Source organism: Scheffersomyces spartinae (genome assembly GCF_019049425.1).
Source record: "Scheffersomyces spartinae strain ARV_011 chromosome Unknown scaffold_15, whole genome shotgun sequence".
Taxonomy (NCBI): domain Eukaryota; kingdom Fungi; phylum Ascomycota; class Pichiomycetes; order Serinales; family Debaryomycetaceae; genus Lizanozyma; species Lizanozyma spartinae.
This window is the reverse complement of record NW_025065062.1, coordinates 202,225-219,832: the sequence shown is the minus strand read 5'-3', so window position 1 is coordinate 219,832 and position 17,608 is coordinate 202,225. Positions and strand designations below refer to the sequence as shown.

Below are 17,608 nucleotides of genomic sequence, written 5' to 3'. Positions count from 1 at the left end.
TAATTCACAGCAACTAAAACTGTGGTCACAGTAGTCCTTACTGTAATTACAAATTTCATATGCTGTTGTTGCTTAGCTCTATAAATTGCTAACTCAGAATACTATATCTAATGTCACCTTCCTCCGGGAACTAACTTGAAGGACAATATATCATTCTTCCCCTTATCTACAACGTCATCTTCTGCCACTTTAATCCCTCCCACGGTTTCAATATGAGCAATAGTAACGTCCCCCATAATCTTACGAGCAACACTTATCACCGGTGTACCCTTCTTGATAAGCATACAGTCTCTGAAAACTTCATCGCCTGACCCACCAGCAAAGGAATTGATATTCCGAACAGGGTACACAGGTACTAATTCTAATAGGTCTGCAGCTGCTTGAAGAAGTTGAACCACACCAGTAGATCCAAATCTATATAAAACCAAGTCTCGAATATTTTCTATTCTGTTTCTTAACTTATCATCTAGAGGTTTCAATCCTGATTCAGGACCTAAATCATCTATAGTATCCACGAATTCGGTACCCAGATCATATTTGATATATTTTTGAGCAGCTAATTTCCGTAAGAATACTTCAGTGATTGAACTGGTTAGTACACATTTCAGTGTAGGATGTTTCAATATGATTTTCAGAACATTCTTATCAGCATCTGGATGATCCATTTTATTTAAAGATAGCACTGTGGGGAACTTGACATTCATAAACGATCTCACAACCTTTTCAATCCATTCATTATCCCATTCATTTAATGGAGGTAAGTTTGGTACCAAATCCAAAGCTCTGGCAATTAATTGTTTATTAGCAGAATAACCTCCCAATTGAGCTCTTAATGTTTCTAAAGTAGTGGATTTGGTAGCTATATGTCTTTTAACCACCAGAGGCCATTTATCCATTAAATTTCCTAAGATCCAACAGAAAATCTCTTCTTGAAGCCATTCAATATCATTTATAGGATCATAACCTCTGGTAGCCTTACCTTCAGCATCGGTAGTCCCACTGGCATCAACAATATGAATCAAGCAATCAGCTTCGGTTAAATCTCCAAGGAACTTATTCCCCAAACCTCGACCCAAATGAGCATTGGGTACAAGTCCTGCCACATCTAATAACATAATGGGTACACCACGTTTACCATCTCGACAGTATCCATAGTTAGGCTTACAAAGGTTCTGCTTCCCAAACCGGGCACATGCACAATCTATTTCTAAATATCCAGTGGCTTTATTTGGATCAATAGTTGTAAATGGGAAAGCTCCAACTTTAGCATTGGCATCTGTTAGGGAGTTTAATGTCGTGGACTTTCCACTCGAAGGTTTCCCCACTAATCCAATGACTGTGTCTCTTCCCATTAGTAGAACGATTATTAAGATAGTTCGGGAGAAAGGAAGCGTCTAGGTGGGGGGATGGTAGACTGTGTAACGTAAAGATGGCAACTTGATATGAAGAGGTCCAAACTAAAAGACTACGAATAAATTTTCAGCGCGCTACCATAAGGTTATACTGTGCTACCAAAAAATAATAACGGAGGAAATTGTTGGTAGCGCTGAAAGTTAGTAAGGATGTGGATAAAATGACACACAGACTAAAATGAACATCCAACTCTTTAACAAACAACTATTACTAAGACCAATTAATCCATAAAGAAATCACAATGGCTTTGGCTCAAGATATTGGTTCCAATGTTGGGAGCCTGATATTCAGTACATTTTCAAGCGACTTTAAAAAGAAGAACTTTTCATTATACGGTCAATGGATTGCACTTTTTACTGTTTTCCTTTGTCTTGCCCTAGGAATTGCCAATATATTTCATTTTAATTTGGTGATTATTTTTTCTATTATTTGTCTTATTCAAGGTTTAGTTGTTATTGTCGTTGAGATTCCCTTCTTGTTACGTATTTGTCCATTTACTGATAAATTCACCAACTTTATTCGTGCTTTTGATAACAATTTACCTCGTTGTGGGTTTTATCTTTTGTTGGGAGTCATTCAATGGTTGTCGTTGACTCTTCAGGCCACTTCATTAATAGTGGTTGCTGTATTCTTTACCCTTGCTTCTGCTTGTTATGGATTGGCTGCTTTGAAGCATCAAGATTTTATTAAGTCTTCGTTCCAAAGCACCCAAGCAGCTAACGATCTTGAAACTCAAATCGGTAACTCCGTTACTAGAAATGTGTTATAGGTTATTATTATTAAAAGTGATTAACTATATAGTTTAAAGAGTACAACCTCTGTCATGTAATTTTAAATATTACGTAATCAATTGCAGGTTATTACATAAGCACATACAACATTAGCCATCGGAAAAAAAACTACCGTACAACAGAAGGATTCTATCTTCACAGAATATAGGCAGACAAAACTACAATAATATGGTGGACGTATTGCCGTTTGTGGAAGATACAACTCCGTCGGCAGATGTTGTTGTTAAAGGGAAAGCCCCTAAGTTGTCGCCCTCCGTTGAGCCTCAGCCTCAACCTCAAGACAATGAGGACCAAGCAAAGCCCAAAGAAGAACCTACAAATAATAATAAAAGAGAACTCCATACCATAGATACGCTTTCGTTTGATCAGATCAATGATGATGCCGATGAGTTGATTGAACTTAGAGGAGAAGGTCGTTATTTTGGTGTGACTGACCCAACTCTGGGTAGAACGGTCAATACCCTTCAGAGTCTTGGGCCATTATGTGCCAACTGTCATAAAAGAGGCCACATTCGAGCTAAATGTAAGACAGTTGTTTGTCATAAATGTGGAGTAGTTGGTGATCATTATGAGACTCAATGTCCTACTACTATGATTTGTTCTCGATGTGGACAAAAGGGTCATGGGTTTAGTTCATGTACCAATAAGATGAAAAAGAGACAATATTGTCGTACCTGTGATACTTTTAACCATGGAGAAGATCATTGTCCTACTATATGGAGATCATATGTGACTAATCCAGCCAATCAAACCTCCGTTAAGCTTCCAAACATTTATTGTTACAATTGTGGAGCAAGTAATCATTATGGTGATGATTGTAGAGAGTTCCGAACATCTCGAGTACCAAATAGTAATGGGAGTGCATTTGGAGGCGATAATTTACCTCGAACATTACGTCAATACTATTATGATCTTCTTCGAGGGAAAAGTTCCAATAAAAGTAAGAGACAACAACAGAGTATACCCCCAAAAAGATCAGGTATCTTACCTCGGAATAATGAATCTAAAAGGGGAACCGGAGCCGGAGCCGGAACAGGAGCAGGAGCTTCGTTGGCTAGTAGAATCCAAGCATTACCTGTGAGATCAGGATATATACCCAAAAGACCTGAGAGCAAGCAGCTGAAGAAATATGCTAATAATAACAATAATAATAAAGGTAACTATAATTATAATGGGGGTGCTATACCTACTCGATCGGGGTTCATTGATAACAGAAGGAGCATTCAAGGAAAAGACAAAAGGAATTATGTCCAAGATAAACGAATGCAATATTGAGAACACAAAGATCTCGTCATACATTTTACTTCAGGCAGCATCAATTATTACTAGCAGCATAAAAGACAACATAGTACTGTACTTGCATCGCACTAGGGGATCGAAAGTCCGTTATAAACCCACACGAAATCCACGTATAGAATGTAATATCATATTTAAATCATCATTATGACTTATCTTATGTCATATATCTACTTATGTATGTAGTGTAATTTATTTTATGTCATATCCCAACATCCACTGATCAAATAGATAATTTGTCACCGAGACCGGCGTCACACAAAACGGCCGTCTCTTGCCCTTCGCGACATATGCAGAACAATAAGTGTGTGCGACACTCCATTGATCATGGGGTTCATCATAACCAATATGAAAACCTTAAGACTACTAAAAGTCCTTAACATGAGCTTAAACGTGTGTCCTCGTACACTAACAGTCTAATGAATCAACATTCATCCATTTATCCGAACATCTAAATAACCGAAAAAATAGCAAAATCCATAACTCCATCCACAACCTGGTGATGCTTACATCATCTTTGACATCCACTATGATGGAATCAACACCCACTCCTACAATGGTCAACAGATATAAACGAGATCGTCAAGAAGTCACAAATCGTTATTCTACGTACACCACAGTGTTTCTACTCGTATACATAGCGAAAATATGCATCGTCAACATCTACACGGCTCACAGAGGTCGTCGTAGAGTCTTGGGGAAGGTCCCCGTGTTTCTGAAGATTGATCTCTATTTGAAACGCAAGATCCATGCTGCCAAATATCATCTGGGAGCGACAGCGACTGCTTTCGATCCCGCTACCGGAGAAAGAGGTACGCGACACTGGATGCTGTTTGTAAATGTGATACGTTCATCCATGTTGAACTTCTACTTTAACCTAAACACCATCGCCGGTCTTGTGTTTTGGACATTTGTGTTTTGTCTCTTGTCGCTAACTAATCTTCATAATGATTGGGGCTACTTGGCTACCCGATTAGGCAAAGTGGCCACGGCGTGTTTGCCTACTATTTTGTTCTTGAGCCTAAAACCTTCACCACTTCCTCGTACGCTCTATTTGAACTTACTTCCTCTTCACAAATGGTTGTCCCGAATAGTCATGTTGCAAAGCGTGGTCCATGCCATACTTTATATGTGGTACTTCTATGTTTCCGGAACGATGTTTAAGGCCTATCGAATCAGAAACTTGTGTGGTTGGTTACCTCTTTTGGGGTTCATGGTTATATTAGTCACCAGTTTAGTGAGACAGAACCATTATCGGTGCTTTTACTATAACCATTATGTCTGGTCTTGGATCATTGTTATTGCACTACAATTCCATGCCCGTCCTGTGAAAATCACGGGCTATACCATCACTAATGTGTGCATACTTTTATTTCAAATTGGTTACAGGGTTCAATTATCCATTAAATCCCAATACCCGTCACAAGTTAAAGTAGTGGAAGTATCACCGCACTTGGCATTAGTGGAGTTTCCCAATTCCCTTTTGTCTGAAGTTCCTAAAGTCCCTGGTGCTCATGTTAGAGTCACCAAATACCATCGGAATCCAATAAGACGGTATTTGAAGGCACTATTACCTTATTATCACCCGTATACGTTGGCATCACTTCCACTGGACCGATATCAAAGAATGATCATCAGAAAAAGTACGTTTAAATTCACAAATAACACTCAATATATTATCTGTGGGTCTTATGATCCTCATTTATCGTTTATTCAACAACAAGAGTCAGTCCAACTGCCTTCAGCTGCTACTGATTTTACTATTTCTAAATTGCATGTTACTGCCAAAAGAATCTTGGTGGTTATTGGAGGTTCGGCTATTCTGTTTACTCTTCCATTGGTCCGAGTCATGAATTATCATGGAATTCCAGTTAAAGTCGTTTGGGTCATCAAAGACTTTCGAGACATTATTATACTCAAATATTTCGATGGTTATATCCATGGGGATGATTTTGAGATCTTTGTCACTGGAGACTCATACATTAGAGAACCACTATCTCCACTGCCATACGGTGAAAGCTCAAGCACAGTTCCTCATAGCTATGGTGCAATTGGTGATAATGATGACAACGATTTCGAAGGCAAATTGTTGGAATCGGACGATTTAAACCATGAAAATCAGCAAGAAACAGTTGAAATAGATTTGAATAATGATGGTGATTCTACAGAAGATGAAGACAATGGAGAATGCTTAAGACATGACTCGTTTGTATCGGGAATTCATCCAATTGGTGATGATATTGACGATGAATATGATGATAATCCAAGTACTACTGAAGAAGATGAAATTGATTTCAATGAAATTGACTTCTCCGACACATTAACACCAATATCTAAAGTACCAGATACCTCATTACTGAGGCAAGTGTCACGAAAATCCAGCATGAGTGAACCTTTCACTCCCCAAATCTTTCCTTATTCATCTGAAACTACTAGGAAAGAAATTAAAGATTTCCAAAGAACGATCAAGAAGTTGAAACTACTAAATAAGATCTACAAAGGACGGCCCATCCTTAATTATAAGTATTTTAACTGGTGTGTTAACCAAGGGTTCACTCAGTGTACCGGTCCCGTTCTGGATGATCACAATAACTTGGTATGCTGCAAGTTAGTTGCCAAACAAGCTGGTATAGATAATGAAATTGCAGACCTAGATAAGGTTTGGGTCATCTCAGCAGGACCAGAGGGCTTGGTATCCAATGTTAGAGTATGGGCAAGAGAAAATGGGTTCAATTTCCATGAAGAGTCTTTCTCCATGTGATGATGATAATGTGTGATAATGACGTTTATTGTGCTATTGTTACTTGGGGAGATCTATGTCTATACCACCTATTTCTTGGCTTAGATTAACGGTTCTTCTTATTTCTCTCTCAAGTGCCATTTGCTTACTAATCTTATGCTTAGCGATATCGGTATCAAAGGCTAATCCTGCTATAGTCCAACTCATAAGATACCAGAACCTATATGGAGTTCTAAAGAACTTTGTGTTGACCCCCCAGTTGAACTTATAGTTGATATAAAAGCCTGTAACCAACCCCACCAATAATCCTTTAGCCAGCCCGGTGACAGCAGCTTTCCATAGTTGGTCTTGATATTCTGCCTTCTTCTCTTTGGTGAGAGTAGACATAGTAAAGGATATAGAATGGTATTAAAAGGAATAGGAAGGAGATTTTTCAAGGTTAGATAACTGTGGATGTTACGGGGGTTTTCTAAATCGGGAAAGTCAATGACCGCTAACTGATTGGCCGACTTGGTTTTGACCGATATCCGACGCGGCTTTCCTTTTTGGGACGAGCCACAAAATTACTTCTTATAAAACCCTACCATAATTATAATTATACTATCTACTTGTTGAATACTTGTATCGGTAATTACCACTATCTACGTTTAAATTTGATCCAGAATGACGCTCCTAGTATACCTATTACGGTATAAAATCCGATACCCATAAACTGTCCCGATTGAGCATAACCTCCATCATAGAATGCAGAGAACAAGTCCCTCTTGTTATTGGGAGTCGTGGTTGTGGTAACAGAGATTTGACCTTGATCACACCATCCGTTAACAGGCAAACAGTTTATATATTTACACCAGCCACAACCATTATTAGTATAATTATGATTCAACCCAAAAAAGTTATGAATAAGCATAACCATGAAAACGATTCCAAGAGTTAAGAAAATAACTCTTATAATGCACCAGGTATAGAATCTCCATTTAATTTTTGAGCTCAAATCTTTATACCAACGACTTGTGGATCTTTTAGGTATTTTCCCATCGATAAATACAAAGAATGGATCATCAAGTAAAGCAATTGAAAGTGCAAAACCTTGAGCAAACCCTCCGATATGTGAAAAATTATCTAACCCTGGGAGTAAGCCTAGAACAAAAGAAACAACTATCTCCACTACCATCATCAATATAAAAGTTGTATAATGGTTTGTGTTGTAGATATTATTATTTCTTTTCCCTGCCCATATGAATAAAATCATATTTATAGCCAAGATACCAAATAAAGCACCCAGAGCACCGGTTGAAGCAATGCCATCAGGAGCAAAATTAGCACCTAAAAGAAACCCCAGGATCCCACTCATGAAATATATGATAAAATATCGCAAGCTTCCGATATTCAGTTCAATTATTGACCCCATAAGAATTTGAAGTAATAAATTAAACAAGATATGAATGATCCCAGCATGCATGAAAATGGGTATAATGACACGATACCATTGGTTCGGTTTATATTCATTATTGACGATTGGAATGCCGTTTAATCCACAGAACTGAGATAAGGAGCACGTGAAGCTATCTATATTGGTGGAATTGGCACATGGATACAAGATGGTGGTATCATTGGATATTCCTGGTAATGCTTGCATACATGGAACGTATCTTGCACCCATATTGACTAGTAAATAAGTTGAAGGGCCTATCATTGGATTGAAATAAGGTTGTGTTTGGAATGGAGACCCAGTATAGATACCCATTTTGGCCAACTCAACAATCAACACTATGATTTGTATAGCAGAGAATAAGTAAGTCAAATAGGGGAAATTGGCCCATGTATATTGGGCGAAGAACCGTCGGGTCGGACGTTTACGATGTCGACCGCTACCTAAACTGTGGCTTTTTTTCTCTTGTTGCGTAATGGGTTGAATTTCATCTGTACCATAAGGCGCTTGGTTCAGTTCTGGGGATGAAGACGAGTTTAACGTCTGAGGCTCTTGATGGCTATTCGTATTGATATTGTAATAATGATCATATACTGCTGTCTTTTGTGTAGTGTCGTTGATGTTATGTCCATCATCATGGCCATCATTAATATTGTATGGTTGATAGTACTGTTCGTCATTAATGACCGAATAAGGTTTGTGACTAAAGTTGAAGTCGTCTGTGTCGTTGACTTCTTGTCGTTCTGTATTGGCTAAGAATTGACTCCGCCATGGAGACTTCGGAGGAGGGGTTGGTGGTATGGTCGACTTAAAATTTGGCTTCGTCGAATCGGGAGGAACTGGCGGTCCTTCAAACGACGGGAACGCACCAGAACGAACAGGATACGATCGCATCTCTGAGTTGTTATGTGTTTCAGCGAAAGGATTACTCATGTCGGACTTACAGTATAGCTGTTACTGACGTTGGCAGACTGTAGCTGACGGGCAGTTCTGGCTGGTTGTATATAGTTATATATATGACGTAAATCTTCACGTCTCTTATATGATTTACTCGAGTCTGATTCACAAATCGTTTCAGGAGGCATATAACAAAAGAAGGGTGTTGTTGGTAGGGACACGACTCGGGCTAAGTCAGTAGAGCTGTATACACCACGTCATAGGCTATATTTATAGTACGGCAATATTCTTATTATTATGATTATTATTATTATGATTATTATTATTATGATTATTATTATTATTATTATTATTTATGGTGGCAGTAACGGTGACGGTTGTGATAGCAGTATACTAGACGTATATTAATAGTACTAGGTTAGTACCGTGCCTTTGGCCTGTATCCCATAATTGATCCTTACACGACTAAATAATATCTAGCTCTTAAATATACTTTCATTGGACAAGGGGTCGGCTTTCAATACCTTGGATCTCATTCTGAGTTTCCGGTCACTGGCCTGTTGTGCTCTCTTCTTGGCCTGTTCCGCTTGCAGTTGTTTCAATTGTGCTCTAACAACGTTAGGTGAAACATATTGCTTATTCTCATAAATCTTTGGTCCCCCAAATGAACCTTCTAATATAGTAATAGGAGTCATGACGAACCGAGGTCCGATTTCAATTAAACTTAAATCCTGCTCATTTTGTTCACCTTCTTTATCCTTTTCTGTTTCGTTGATTTGATAGTTTCTAACCCAAATCTTACCGTCAACTATAGAAAACGTCATCACGTGATCTATAAATGGCTTAGACTTTCTGGCGTTCGGTGGTACTCCAAATGTATGTGTGAACAATTCCTTCATCAATCTGTAATGATCTTCCAGTTCAAACAGCTTATCAAACGATAAAATAGGACGAGATCCTTTCAAACAATTACCAGTGAAATTCAATTCATCTAAAGTATGCATGTTTTGAACATGAAACTTAATAGTAGGTCCATTGGGTGGTTTGCTTAACCATAAATACAAATCTTGATGTTTCCGACTTTCAAAAAAGAAAATATTATTGCAGTTGTAGAGCTCAGCAACTTCATTCAACTGGTAAAGCTGCTTCTTACTGTCAAACTTGGGTTCCTTTCTGGAATGAGGTAATAAGCCGGTCAAATCTTGAATCAAATGACGTTGTCTGTAAGTGACCCCACGAGAAGATATCACAAGTAATCTTTGTCTGTTGATGTGCTTGGTCTTCTCGGACGTCTCTTTGGACGACTTGGACTGTAATGCTTTGTATATGGCTGACATTCTTGCTTGGGTTTAGTAGTAGTAGTAGTTAATCTTAGGTTTTGGTTAATCAGTAGGTGGTTTTAATTTTTCAATATGGCGATGCTCATCTCAAAAATACGACATTTGCGACATTTATCATCTAAGAGTCTAGGTATACTACATAATAATGGATTAAATAACCCTAGCAGAGAGTATAAGCAGATAAGAAAAGTAATTAGGCGTAGTTCATTGAATTTTGTATTCAATAAGTAAATTTAAATGTATGTACTGCTACTACTTGATATTCATTAGTATATCGAAATGTCGCACATTAAATTTGCAGCAATTTTTACCACTACATAACGTGAAACTGAAAGGAAGTCGGGAAAACTACGCATAAGACAACTATATTCCCTAGTGTCCTTAAATGTGTTGTATCATGTAATATGTGTACGTTTGTGTGAAAAAGTGGTAGAAAACCATTAAAATGTGCCAAATATAATAGAACTTTGACCCCAAGTTCTACAATGTAACAATTGTTCTTAATTCATACATTCTGCTAAAAAAGAATAACAACAGCACTCCCTTACCAATACCACTACCATTAATTATAATCTTTATTAAATACTATATTAATCACTTCATCAGTGTGTGTACCCACGCCTAGTCAACCTCCATCACACGATTTTAATCACGTGCAATGAATTAGGGCTTAAATATTACCCGGACAACTTTATATGCACTCCCACAATGGAAAATTTTTCAGTAAGTCTTCCAACTTAAGAAAATTGACTACCCGATATTTGACTTTGACTGTTCTCCTTCTTTCCTTCACCAATTATCAGAAGTATAAAAAAATGGCTCCAATCGTATGTATCCACATCAGAAGCATAGTTGCTCCCACTTGAACGGGTTTTTTTGTTGACTCACAGTCGTCTTGTTTTATATCGTTGAAAATTAATTGTAGATCAGGAAACAAACAAACACAATCCGTCCCTGGGGCTATGCTGTCTTTAACAATATTACACTGTTGTTATAAAAGAGTGCAGTAGGCTAACCAGAAATTTATCTAGACCTCTAAGAAATCTAAGGTTGCTAAGAAGTTCGTCGTTGACGCTTCTGCTCCAGTTGAAAACGATGTTTTTGACCAAGAAGCTTACGTTAAGTACTTGGTTGAACACATCAAGATTGAAGGTATTGTTGGTAACTTGGGTGACGACATCACCGTTACTTCTGAAGGTACCAAGGTCATTGTTACCTCCACCGGTAAGTTCTCTGGTAAGTACTTGAAGTACTTGACCAAGAGATACTTGAAGAAGAACCAAATCAGAGACTGGATCAGATTCGTCTCTGTCAAGCAAAACCAATACCAATTGCAATTCTACTCCGTTGCTGACAACGAAGAAGAAGAAGACGAAGAATAAATTAACTCCCTGCGTCCACAAGCTGAGTTATCATTAAGTGTATATTAGGATGTTTTAATTTACGTGTACCTGGTTTGGTCCAAATGTTTGTTTCCGTTGTAGACCATAATTAAGTTAAACATTGAAATTGAAGTTGTCGATAGCTTGTTGCATCTGGGATACGTTTTCTTACGTAAGCAATAGACGTGACCTGCATAACACGTAAATGTTGTAAACATTGAACAATTATGAAATCAATTTGCAACAGACTGTTTACTCTTCTACACTATATACAAAAAATATGGAGTATTATATAACGTCACCCAGTAAGCGTCGTAAAAGATCTTCTAGAAGGTTCTCTGTCGTGATGGCAGAGCAGCCAGTCAATAACATCTATGACTCGATAAGGACAGAGATGGAAGAACAGAACCGGAAACTATATCAGCAGCAACAAGAAGAACGAGAGCTCCAAACTCAGATCAACAAGCTTGAGTTCCGTAACAGACTTCGACACGATGAGTTAGACAAGTTGCAAGGAGAAATACGGCATTGGGAAGGTCAAATCAAAGTGCTTGAGGACAAGAAAAGCGCAAGTATCGATGAGGTGAAGGGGTACCATCAGAAGGAACTTGAACAACTTCGGTCAACTTATGATCAAGAGAATGAACAGTTGATGATTGAAACAGCACAGAAGATTGAAACCACACTTGATGCCATCCAAAAGAAGGAGGAGGAAGAAAAAGAGAATCTTTTGGTGGAATGCAATAATTTAATGGATCAACTTGATAAATTTGATAAGGAAACCAACCAAAAGATGATCAAATATAAAGAATCCACACATAAAAAGATCATTGGTTTTAAAGGAGAAATTGACAGACGAATCAACGATATGCAAGTGCAATTGGACCAATTAGATCAATTGTTTAATGACAAGCAAAGGGAAAAGAATCAATGGGTTGAACAAGAGTCCAAAGTTGAAACTGAATCCAAGATTTTAAAGCTGAAATTAACCACTTTAACCAATAAGTTACATGCTAAAACAACCTATTGTTCGCAATTAGAACACAGAGTGACTTTGGCCTCGGAAAGAAACAATGAATTCCGAACCACCATTCCTAACATTTCAATGGTTGATGATTTAAAAGCCAAAACCAATCAATTATACCATAGAGATATAGAAATGGCCGATAACATTAGAAAACAAAAGCACAATCAACTTCAAGACTTAAAGGGAACAATTCGAGTATACTGTCGGATCAAACCCTCGTCAATGTCACTGCAAAAACAGACTCAATTCGAGCAAAAATTGATGGAAAATGGGAAACAACAGCTTTCAATTTTAAAGAAAGATAATGATGATTCCTATACTCATCAAAGAAACAATACCAATAAGCATAATTTCAGTTTTGATAAAATCTTTCAACCCACAGAATCTAATGATACTATTTTTGAAGAGATATCTCAATTAATTCAAACTGCAATGGATGGTTATAATGTTTGTATCTTTGCCTATGGTCAAACTGGTTCAGGAAAGACTTATACCATGTCACTGAAGAATAATGGGATGATTCCATTGTCAATTCTGAAGATATTTGATGATGTGAACCAAGCAAAACTTGGTGGATGGGAGTATGAAATCACGGGAGAATTTGTTCAAATCTATAATGAGACAATTCATGATTTAATTGGACCAAGTAATACAAATGTCAATGTAAAATGTGAAATCAAACATGACGAAATAAACGGAACAACGATGATAACCAATATCAATAAGGTGAAATTAACTTCAAAGAATGAAGCTTTAAAATATCTTGCTGAAGCAGATAAAAGAAGAGCGACAGCGTCTACCAAACTGAATGAAAATTCAAGTAGATCCCATTCGATATATATATTCCGAATCACAGGGAAAAGGAATGATACCAATCAAACAATCCTGGGGACCTTAAACCTCATTGATTTAGCAGGTTCTGAAAGATTAGCCAGTTCTCAAGCAACAGGCTCAAGATTAAGAGAAACTCAAGCAATCAATAAATCCCTTTCAAGTCTTGGTGATGTTATTTATAATCTCTCGTTACAGCAAAAGGGTAATAGTATGGTTCATTCACAGCATATTCCTTATCGAAATTCCAAGTTAACGTACCTCTTAAAGAATAGTCTTGGGGGCACCTCAAAAACGTTGATGTTTGCCAATGTTTCGTCTGAATTGAAAGACTATAACGAAACCCTAAATTCATTAAGATTTGCTTCCAAAGTGAATGCCACTAAGCTTGCACAATGACCAGAATGATTACTGCAAAAGTTGTCTATCAGGAACATAATTATCAGCTGTTCGCAATAATCCAGAATCTACTGCTTGGATCCAAAGTTGTTTATGATACTTCTCTGCCCATTTGATCACTTGCTTTTGATGATAATCTTCCAAGCAATAATTGTGAAGAGCCAATAAAGTATCACTACTCAACTCCAATCCATAATCATCCATTTCCTTCACCAATTTACAAGCTTCTTCAACATGTCCATTATAGACATGAGCAATTAGATATTGTCTGAAGATTGAATAATCCGGAGTCACTCCATACAGTGATAAATTGTTCCAAAACTTCTTCACATATACCAAATCACTATAGGTGAACGTTTTAATCATGATAGTTGCAGTTTCAAGACTAATTTTACCATTCGTGGAGCCTGAAACAATTGTTAAAAATAAGTCTCTTGCCTTAGCCACTTCTTGTAAATTGGAATAAGCATTGAGGATGCAATTTTGTAATTCGATATCCAGTTTTGGTAATGAGACATCCATTTTCATGTATGAATGTAATTCATCCACACCTTCTTCGTATAATTTATCACCGAACACTTGGAAAAGATACATGTACATTTCTCTCAGTGGTGGAGGGAATGAATGATCTCCATGCAATTCATTTAGTCGTTTAATCTGACGGAAGATAATTAAAGCTGCATTTAATCGATCCTTTTCACAAAAGAACTTCATGGTGGGTAAATATGATTCAAATGGAGCATTGAAATATTTATGCAATTCCCCATAAAGTACCCAATTGGTTTCAAAAGTGGATTCATTTGTATAAGTGATAACATAACTTTGGAGTTTATCAAAGAATTGTCGATATTTAATACCCCATGGTTTATCTAATGGGAGTCTTTGTAATGCATTCTTGTCTATCTTGGGGAACTCCCGTTTCATCATTTCAATTAAATCTCCAACGCACTCAGATTCCAACATTCTATCGGCCATAGCACACATTGCATTGATATTGACAGGAGTAGTTGACATTTGCTGTTTAACTTTAAGGAAAATACGAAACGATTCCTCAACATTAGACGACCCACTCTCCACTTCTGTTGCTCCAATTATAATATTGTTCAATGTTTTAAGCACAGAAGGCAGTAAATCTTCTGTCCAATTAACGGAATCTTCTAATGAATCTTCAAATACATGAATAGCTGTTTCGACATCACCATCTTTTAATGCTCTATCGATTAAGTTCTTGTAAGTCTTTAACGAAATATGAGCGCCTCTAGACCTCATATAATCAGATATAGTATTCACAAACGTACCAGTTGACGATATATCCAGACGAACCAAGACAATTTGAATCAACTTTTCATAGAGTTTTGTTTCGTCAATGGGCAAATATGTTGCTGTTTCTTCTATAATGTTCTTTGTATAACCAACCAACTCCGCTTCATTAAACAAAGATGCAGATAGGATCTTTGATTGAATTAATGTTTCCGGTGAATATTTACTGGAGTTTGATTCAATTTGATTCACAAGCAAGTTGAATAGTCTAGGATGATTAACATAACTTGAAAGTAAAAGATTACAGATCAATGGTTCGTCTGGAACTGAAAAAATTATATCCTTCAATTCACTGGAGTCTAGGCTGGCTTTTGACTCCAAATGTGTCATAATTAGCTCTGATAGTGATGGCTGCTTCCCATCTAGTGCCTCCTCCATATCCTTTGCCAAAGTGAATAGTCTAACCACGCAACCAAAAGACATTGATTCAATGTGCTGAGGAGTAATGCGACCCAAGATCATCATGACTCGATCAAGACTCCTCTCTTGATCCAAGTACTCGTGAATCAACGGCACAGTGGTAGAGTAAAGAGACTCAACATGGTTAATCAACTGGTCAAAAAAGTAGTCACCCAAATCGACCTCGTTTAAACTTGTTAAGACACTTTCATAGAACCCCAAATTGAGTCTGTCCAAACCGTCGTATAAGATCACGAGATCGTCCACTACTGCAGTAGTAATGCTAACACGTTTAGACAATGTTGAAAGAGCAATCTCTAGCGATCCATTGTGTGCCATCGATCCCAACACTGCCATGTAGGAGATTACTCTTGGTGAAGAAGTAGTACCATCAACAAATGACTTCATCATCAAAGACATATAATTGGGGATCCATAATCTCTTTAGACAAACGATATAAGCAGCTGATTTGTTAAAGATCTGTACAAGCTGTTTCTCACTAATAGTCCCTTTAATAGACCCACCATTTTGTCTATAAAGATACGTAACAGCCTGATCAATGGCTTGAACCGCATCTCGGGTCAAGGCGGTCTCAGAATAGGCCAACTTCTCCAATATTGATGTGATCATCTTTTGCTTCATTCGATCTGACATGTCAGATGTTCTTGAGTAATGTTTCAAATCCTTGATTATTGTGGAATCTTCAGGGTTCATATCGTTATCATTCTCAGATTCTATCATCACCACCTTATCTTTGCCGCCGTTAACCGCTTTTACGCCCTTGGGAGCTTTACTAAATCGGCTAATGGTGCTTACCCAGCTTGAACGATGTCGTATTGCAACCATTGAGACGGAGACCGGCTTCTGTGGGCTCCCGACACGCTGGAAGGTCCGGGGGAAAACCATTGACACTGTCAGCCATCGTAGAACAGGTCCGACCTTATAAAGCGGTCTATGAAGTCCTATTGAGTGCATGGCATGAGTAAAGAAGAGCATCATTAGGTATGTATTGATGGTGCGCACTGAAAATTTTGGTGATATTAACTTTAATAATTCCAAGGTAGGTACCTTGAAAATCATACTTGTATCTATTGTCTAACTATTTACAATCGTCCTCATCGTCTTCTCTATATTCGGGTAAATGTTTCTGTAACCTCTTGATGGCCCAATTCTTTCCAATAAACTTGATATCTGGATCACTTAACCCTTCTGTACTGGTGTACTCCTTCCAGAACTTATGATCTCTAAACCTGGGGTCTTCAGGTTCAAAGTAACCCAAATGGGATCTGATGGCAAGAACATTGTTTCTGAGCTCGGCCGCAAGATCAGACCGTAATTGCTGAGCTTCCTTGCCGTTCTTGAGTATTTCAGGCATATCACTGGGATTACCAGGGTCAATGTGTTTGTTAACCAATTGTCTCCATTGACTTCTGTAAAGCTCGAGGGTTTCATCCGACACGGGTTCACCAAAGGCCATGTGGACTTCGGCGCCGAAATTGTTGGGTAACCAACGTTTAATCCCTTCATCAGCTGTGTGTTCTGGAGAAATCTTCTCAAACCCAAAGCTGAAAATAGGCAATACAACTGGAGTAGTTGTGGCTTCTAAAATCAATCTAGAGACCCCCCATTTGAAGTATCTCATGGAGTTCAGATGAGGTTCCTCCAATTGTAATACAAACCCCTCGGGGAATACATGAAACCATGAAGTTTGGGATCGGATAAATGGAGATTTGGACATCAAGCAATTGGTGGTTTCTGGCAGTGGTTTAACGTATTTAACTAGTTGTTTGGAGTTATTGGGTTCAGGTAAGTTTAATTCTTGTAATAATGATGGTTTCTCCACTTCAGTAACGCCTGGAGTATATTCTAAATCTAAAGTATCATCCGGACTCAAGATCCTAATGGCTGCATCCACGCTACCTTGGAAGGGACCTTCTCCAAATCTCTTGGTACCTAAAATCTTACCCAAATTAAAAAAATAAGAGCTTAGGGGGGTCAGGAAACACACATTATCAGCACCAAAGCCCCATCTAATAGTATCAATGTCAAAATGAAATCTCCAAGGCAAGGCAGCATAGAATGTCGGGTCATCAACCACTGACATGTGATTCATGACCGTTAATAACAGTCTGTTTTCAGCTCTAGCTTTGGCCAAAGCGGCATCCAATCGTTCCACGTTATGAAGCTGTGGCTTGTACATCAAGTTAAGAAGTATTTTGGCATTAAGAATCACTCCAAAACATGCAGCATGAGATGCATAGTTCCACCACCACGAGTCCCGAGGATATTCTCGTAGAAACGAGTCTCCACGCTTAAGAACATCTGGAAACGACATGCTTTA

The 17,608-nt window shown here is 38.0% G+C and overlaps 11 protein-coding genes across 11 annotated transcripts; 5 read left to right on the top strand and 6 right to left on the bottom strand.

The window, feature by feature from the left end:
• Positions 1-113: 113 nt before the first annotated feature.
• On the bottom strand, positions 114-1,352 carry KQ657_001342 (uncharacterized protein; the record flags this gene model as incomplete). Its single annotated transcript, XM_043192140.1, has 1 exon — positions 114-1,352. One exon carries the CDS (start codon positions 1,350-1,352, stop codon positions 114-116), a length of 1,239 nt encoding a protein of 412 aa, XP_043048435.1.
• A 302-nt stretch (positions 1,353-1,654) lies between these two features.
• Positions 1,655-2,182, top strand: TVP18 (Tvp18p; the record flags this gene model as incomplete). Its single annotated transcript, XM_043192139.1, has 1 exon — positions 1,655-2,182. One exon carries the CDS (start codon positions 1,655-1,657, stop codon positions 2,180-2,182), a length of 528 nt encoding a protein of 175 aa, XP_043048434.1.
• A 190-nt stretch (positions 2,183-2,372) lies between these two features.
• Positions 2,373-3,479, top strand: KQ657_001340 (TRAMP complex RNA-binding subunit; the record flags this gene model as incomplete). The annotated part of the gene is made up of 1 exon (XM_043192138.1): positions 2,373-3,479. One exon carries the CDS (start codon positions 2,373-2,375, stop codon positions 3,477-3,479), a length of 1,107 nt encoding a protein of 368 aa, XP_043048433.1.
• A 1,177-nt stretch (positions 3,480-4,656) lies between these two features.
• Positions 4,657-6,261, top strand: KQ657_001339 (putative ferric-chelate reductase; the record flags this gene model as incomplete). The annotated part of the gene is made up of 1 exon (XM_043192137.1): positions 4,657-6,261. One exon carries the CDS (start codon positions 4,657-4,659, stop codon positions 6,259-6,261), a length of 1,605 nt encoding a protein of 534 aa, XP_043048432.1.
• A 39-nt stretch (positions 6,262-6,300) lies between these two features.
• On the bottom strand, positions 6,301-6,627 carry KQ657_001338 (uncharacterized protein; the record flags this gene model as incomplete). The annotated part of the gene is made up of 1 exon (XM_043192136.1): positions 6,301-6,627. One exon carries the CDS (start codon positions 6,625-6,627, stop codon positions 6,301-6,303), a length of 327 nt encoding a protein of 108 aa, XP_043048431.1.
• Positions 6,628-6,877: 250 nt separating this feature from the next.
• RBD1 (Rbd1p) lies at positions 6,878-8,605 on the bottom strand (the record flags this gene model as incomplete). Its single annotated transcript, XM_043192135.1, has 1 exon — positions 6,878-8,605. One exon carries the CDS (start codon positions 8,603-8,605, stop codon positions 6,878-6,880), a length of 1,728 nt encoding a protein of 575 aa, XP_043048430.1.
• A 440-nt stretch (positions 8,606-9,045) lies between these two features.
• CSI2 (Csi2p) lies at positions 9,046-9,906 on the bottom strand (the record flags this gene model as incomplete). Its single annotated transcript, XM_043192134.1, has 1 exon — positions 9,046-9,906. One exon carries the CDS (start codon positions 9,904-9,906, stop codon positions 9,046-9,048), a length of 861 nt encoding a protein of 286 aa, XP_043048429.1.
• Positions 9,907-10,724: 818 nt separating this feature from the next.
• On the top strand, positions 10,725-11,291 carry RPL22A (60S ribosomal protein eL22; the record flags this gene model as incomplete). Its single annotated transcript, XM_043192133.1, has 2 exons — positions 10,725-10,736; positions 10,941-11,291. The coding sequence occupies 2 exons, from the start codon at positions 10,725-10,727 to the stop codon at positions 11,289-11,291; spliced, it is 363 nt and encodes a 120-aa protein (XP_043048428.1).
• Positions 11,292-11,571: 280 nt separating this feature from the next.
• KAR3 (Kar3p) lies at positions 11,572-13,548 on the top strand (the record flags this gene model as incomplete). Its single annotated transcript, XM_043192132.1, has 1 exon — positions 11,572-13,548. The coding sequence occupies one exon, from the start codon at positions 11,572-11,574 to the stop codon at positions 13,546-13,548; it is 1,977 nt and encodes a 658-aa protein (XP_043048427.1).
• Positions 13,549-13,557: 9 nt separating this feature from the next.
• On the bottom strand, positions 13,558-16,113 carry KQ657_001333 (uncharacterized protein; the record flags this gene model as incomplete). The annotated part of the gene is made up of 1 exon (XM_043192131.1): positions 13,558-16,113. One exon carries the CDS (start codon positions 16,111-16,113, stop codon positions 13,558-13,560), a length of 2,556 nt encoding a protein of 851 aa, XP_043048426.1.
• A 253-nt stretch (positions 16,114-16,366) lies between these two features.
• On the bottom strand, positions 16,367-17,602 carry TAZ1 (lysophosphatidylcholine acyltransferase; the record flags this gene model as incomplete). The annotated part of the gene is made up of 1 exon (XM_043192130.1): positions 16,367-17,602. One exon carries the CDS (start codon positions 17,600-17,602, stop codon positions 16,367-16,369), a length of 1,236 nt encoding a protein of 411 aa, XP_043048425.1.
• Between the last annotated feature and the right edge of the window lie 6 nt (positions 17,603-17,608).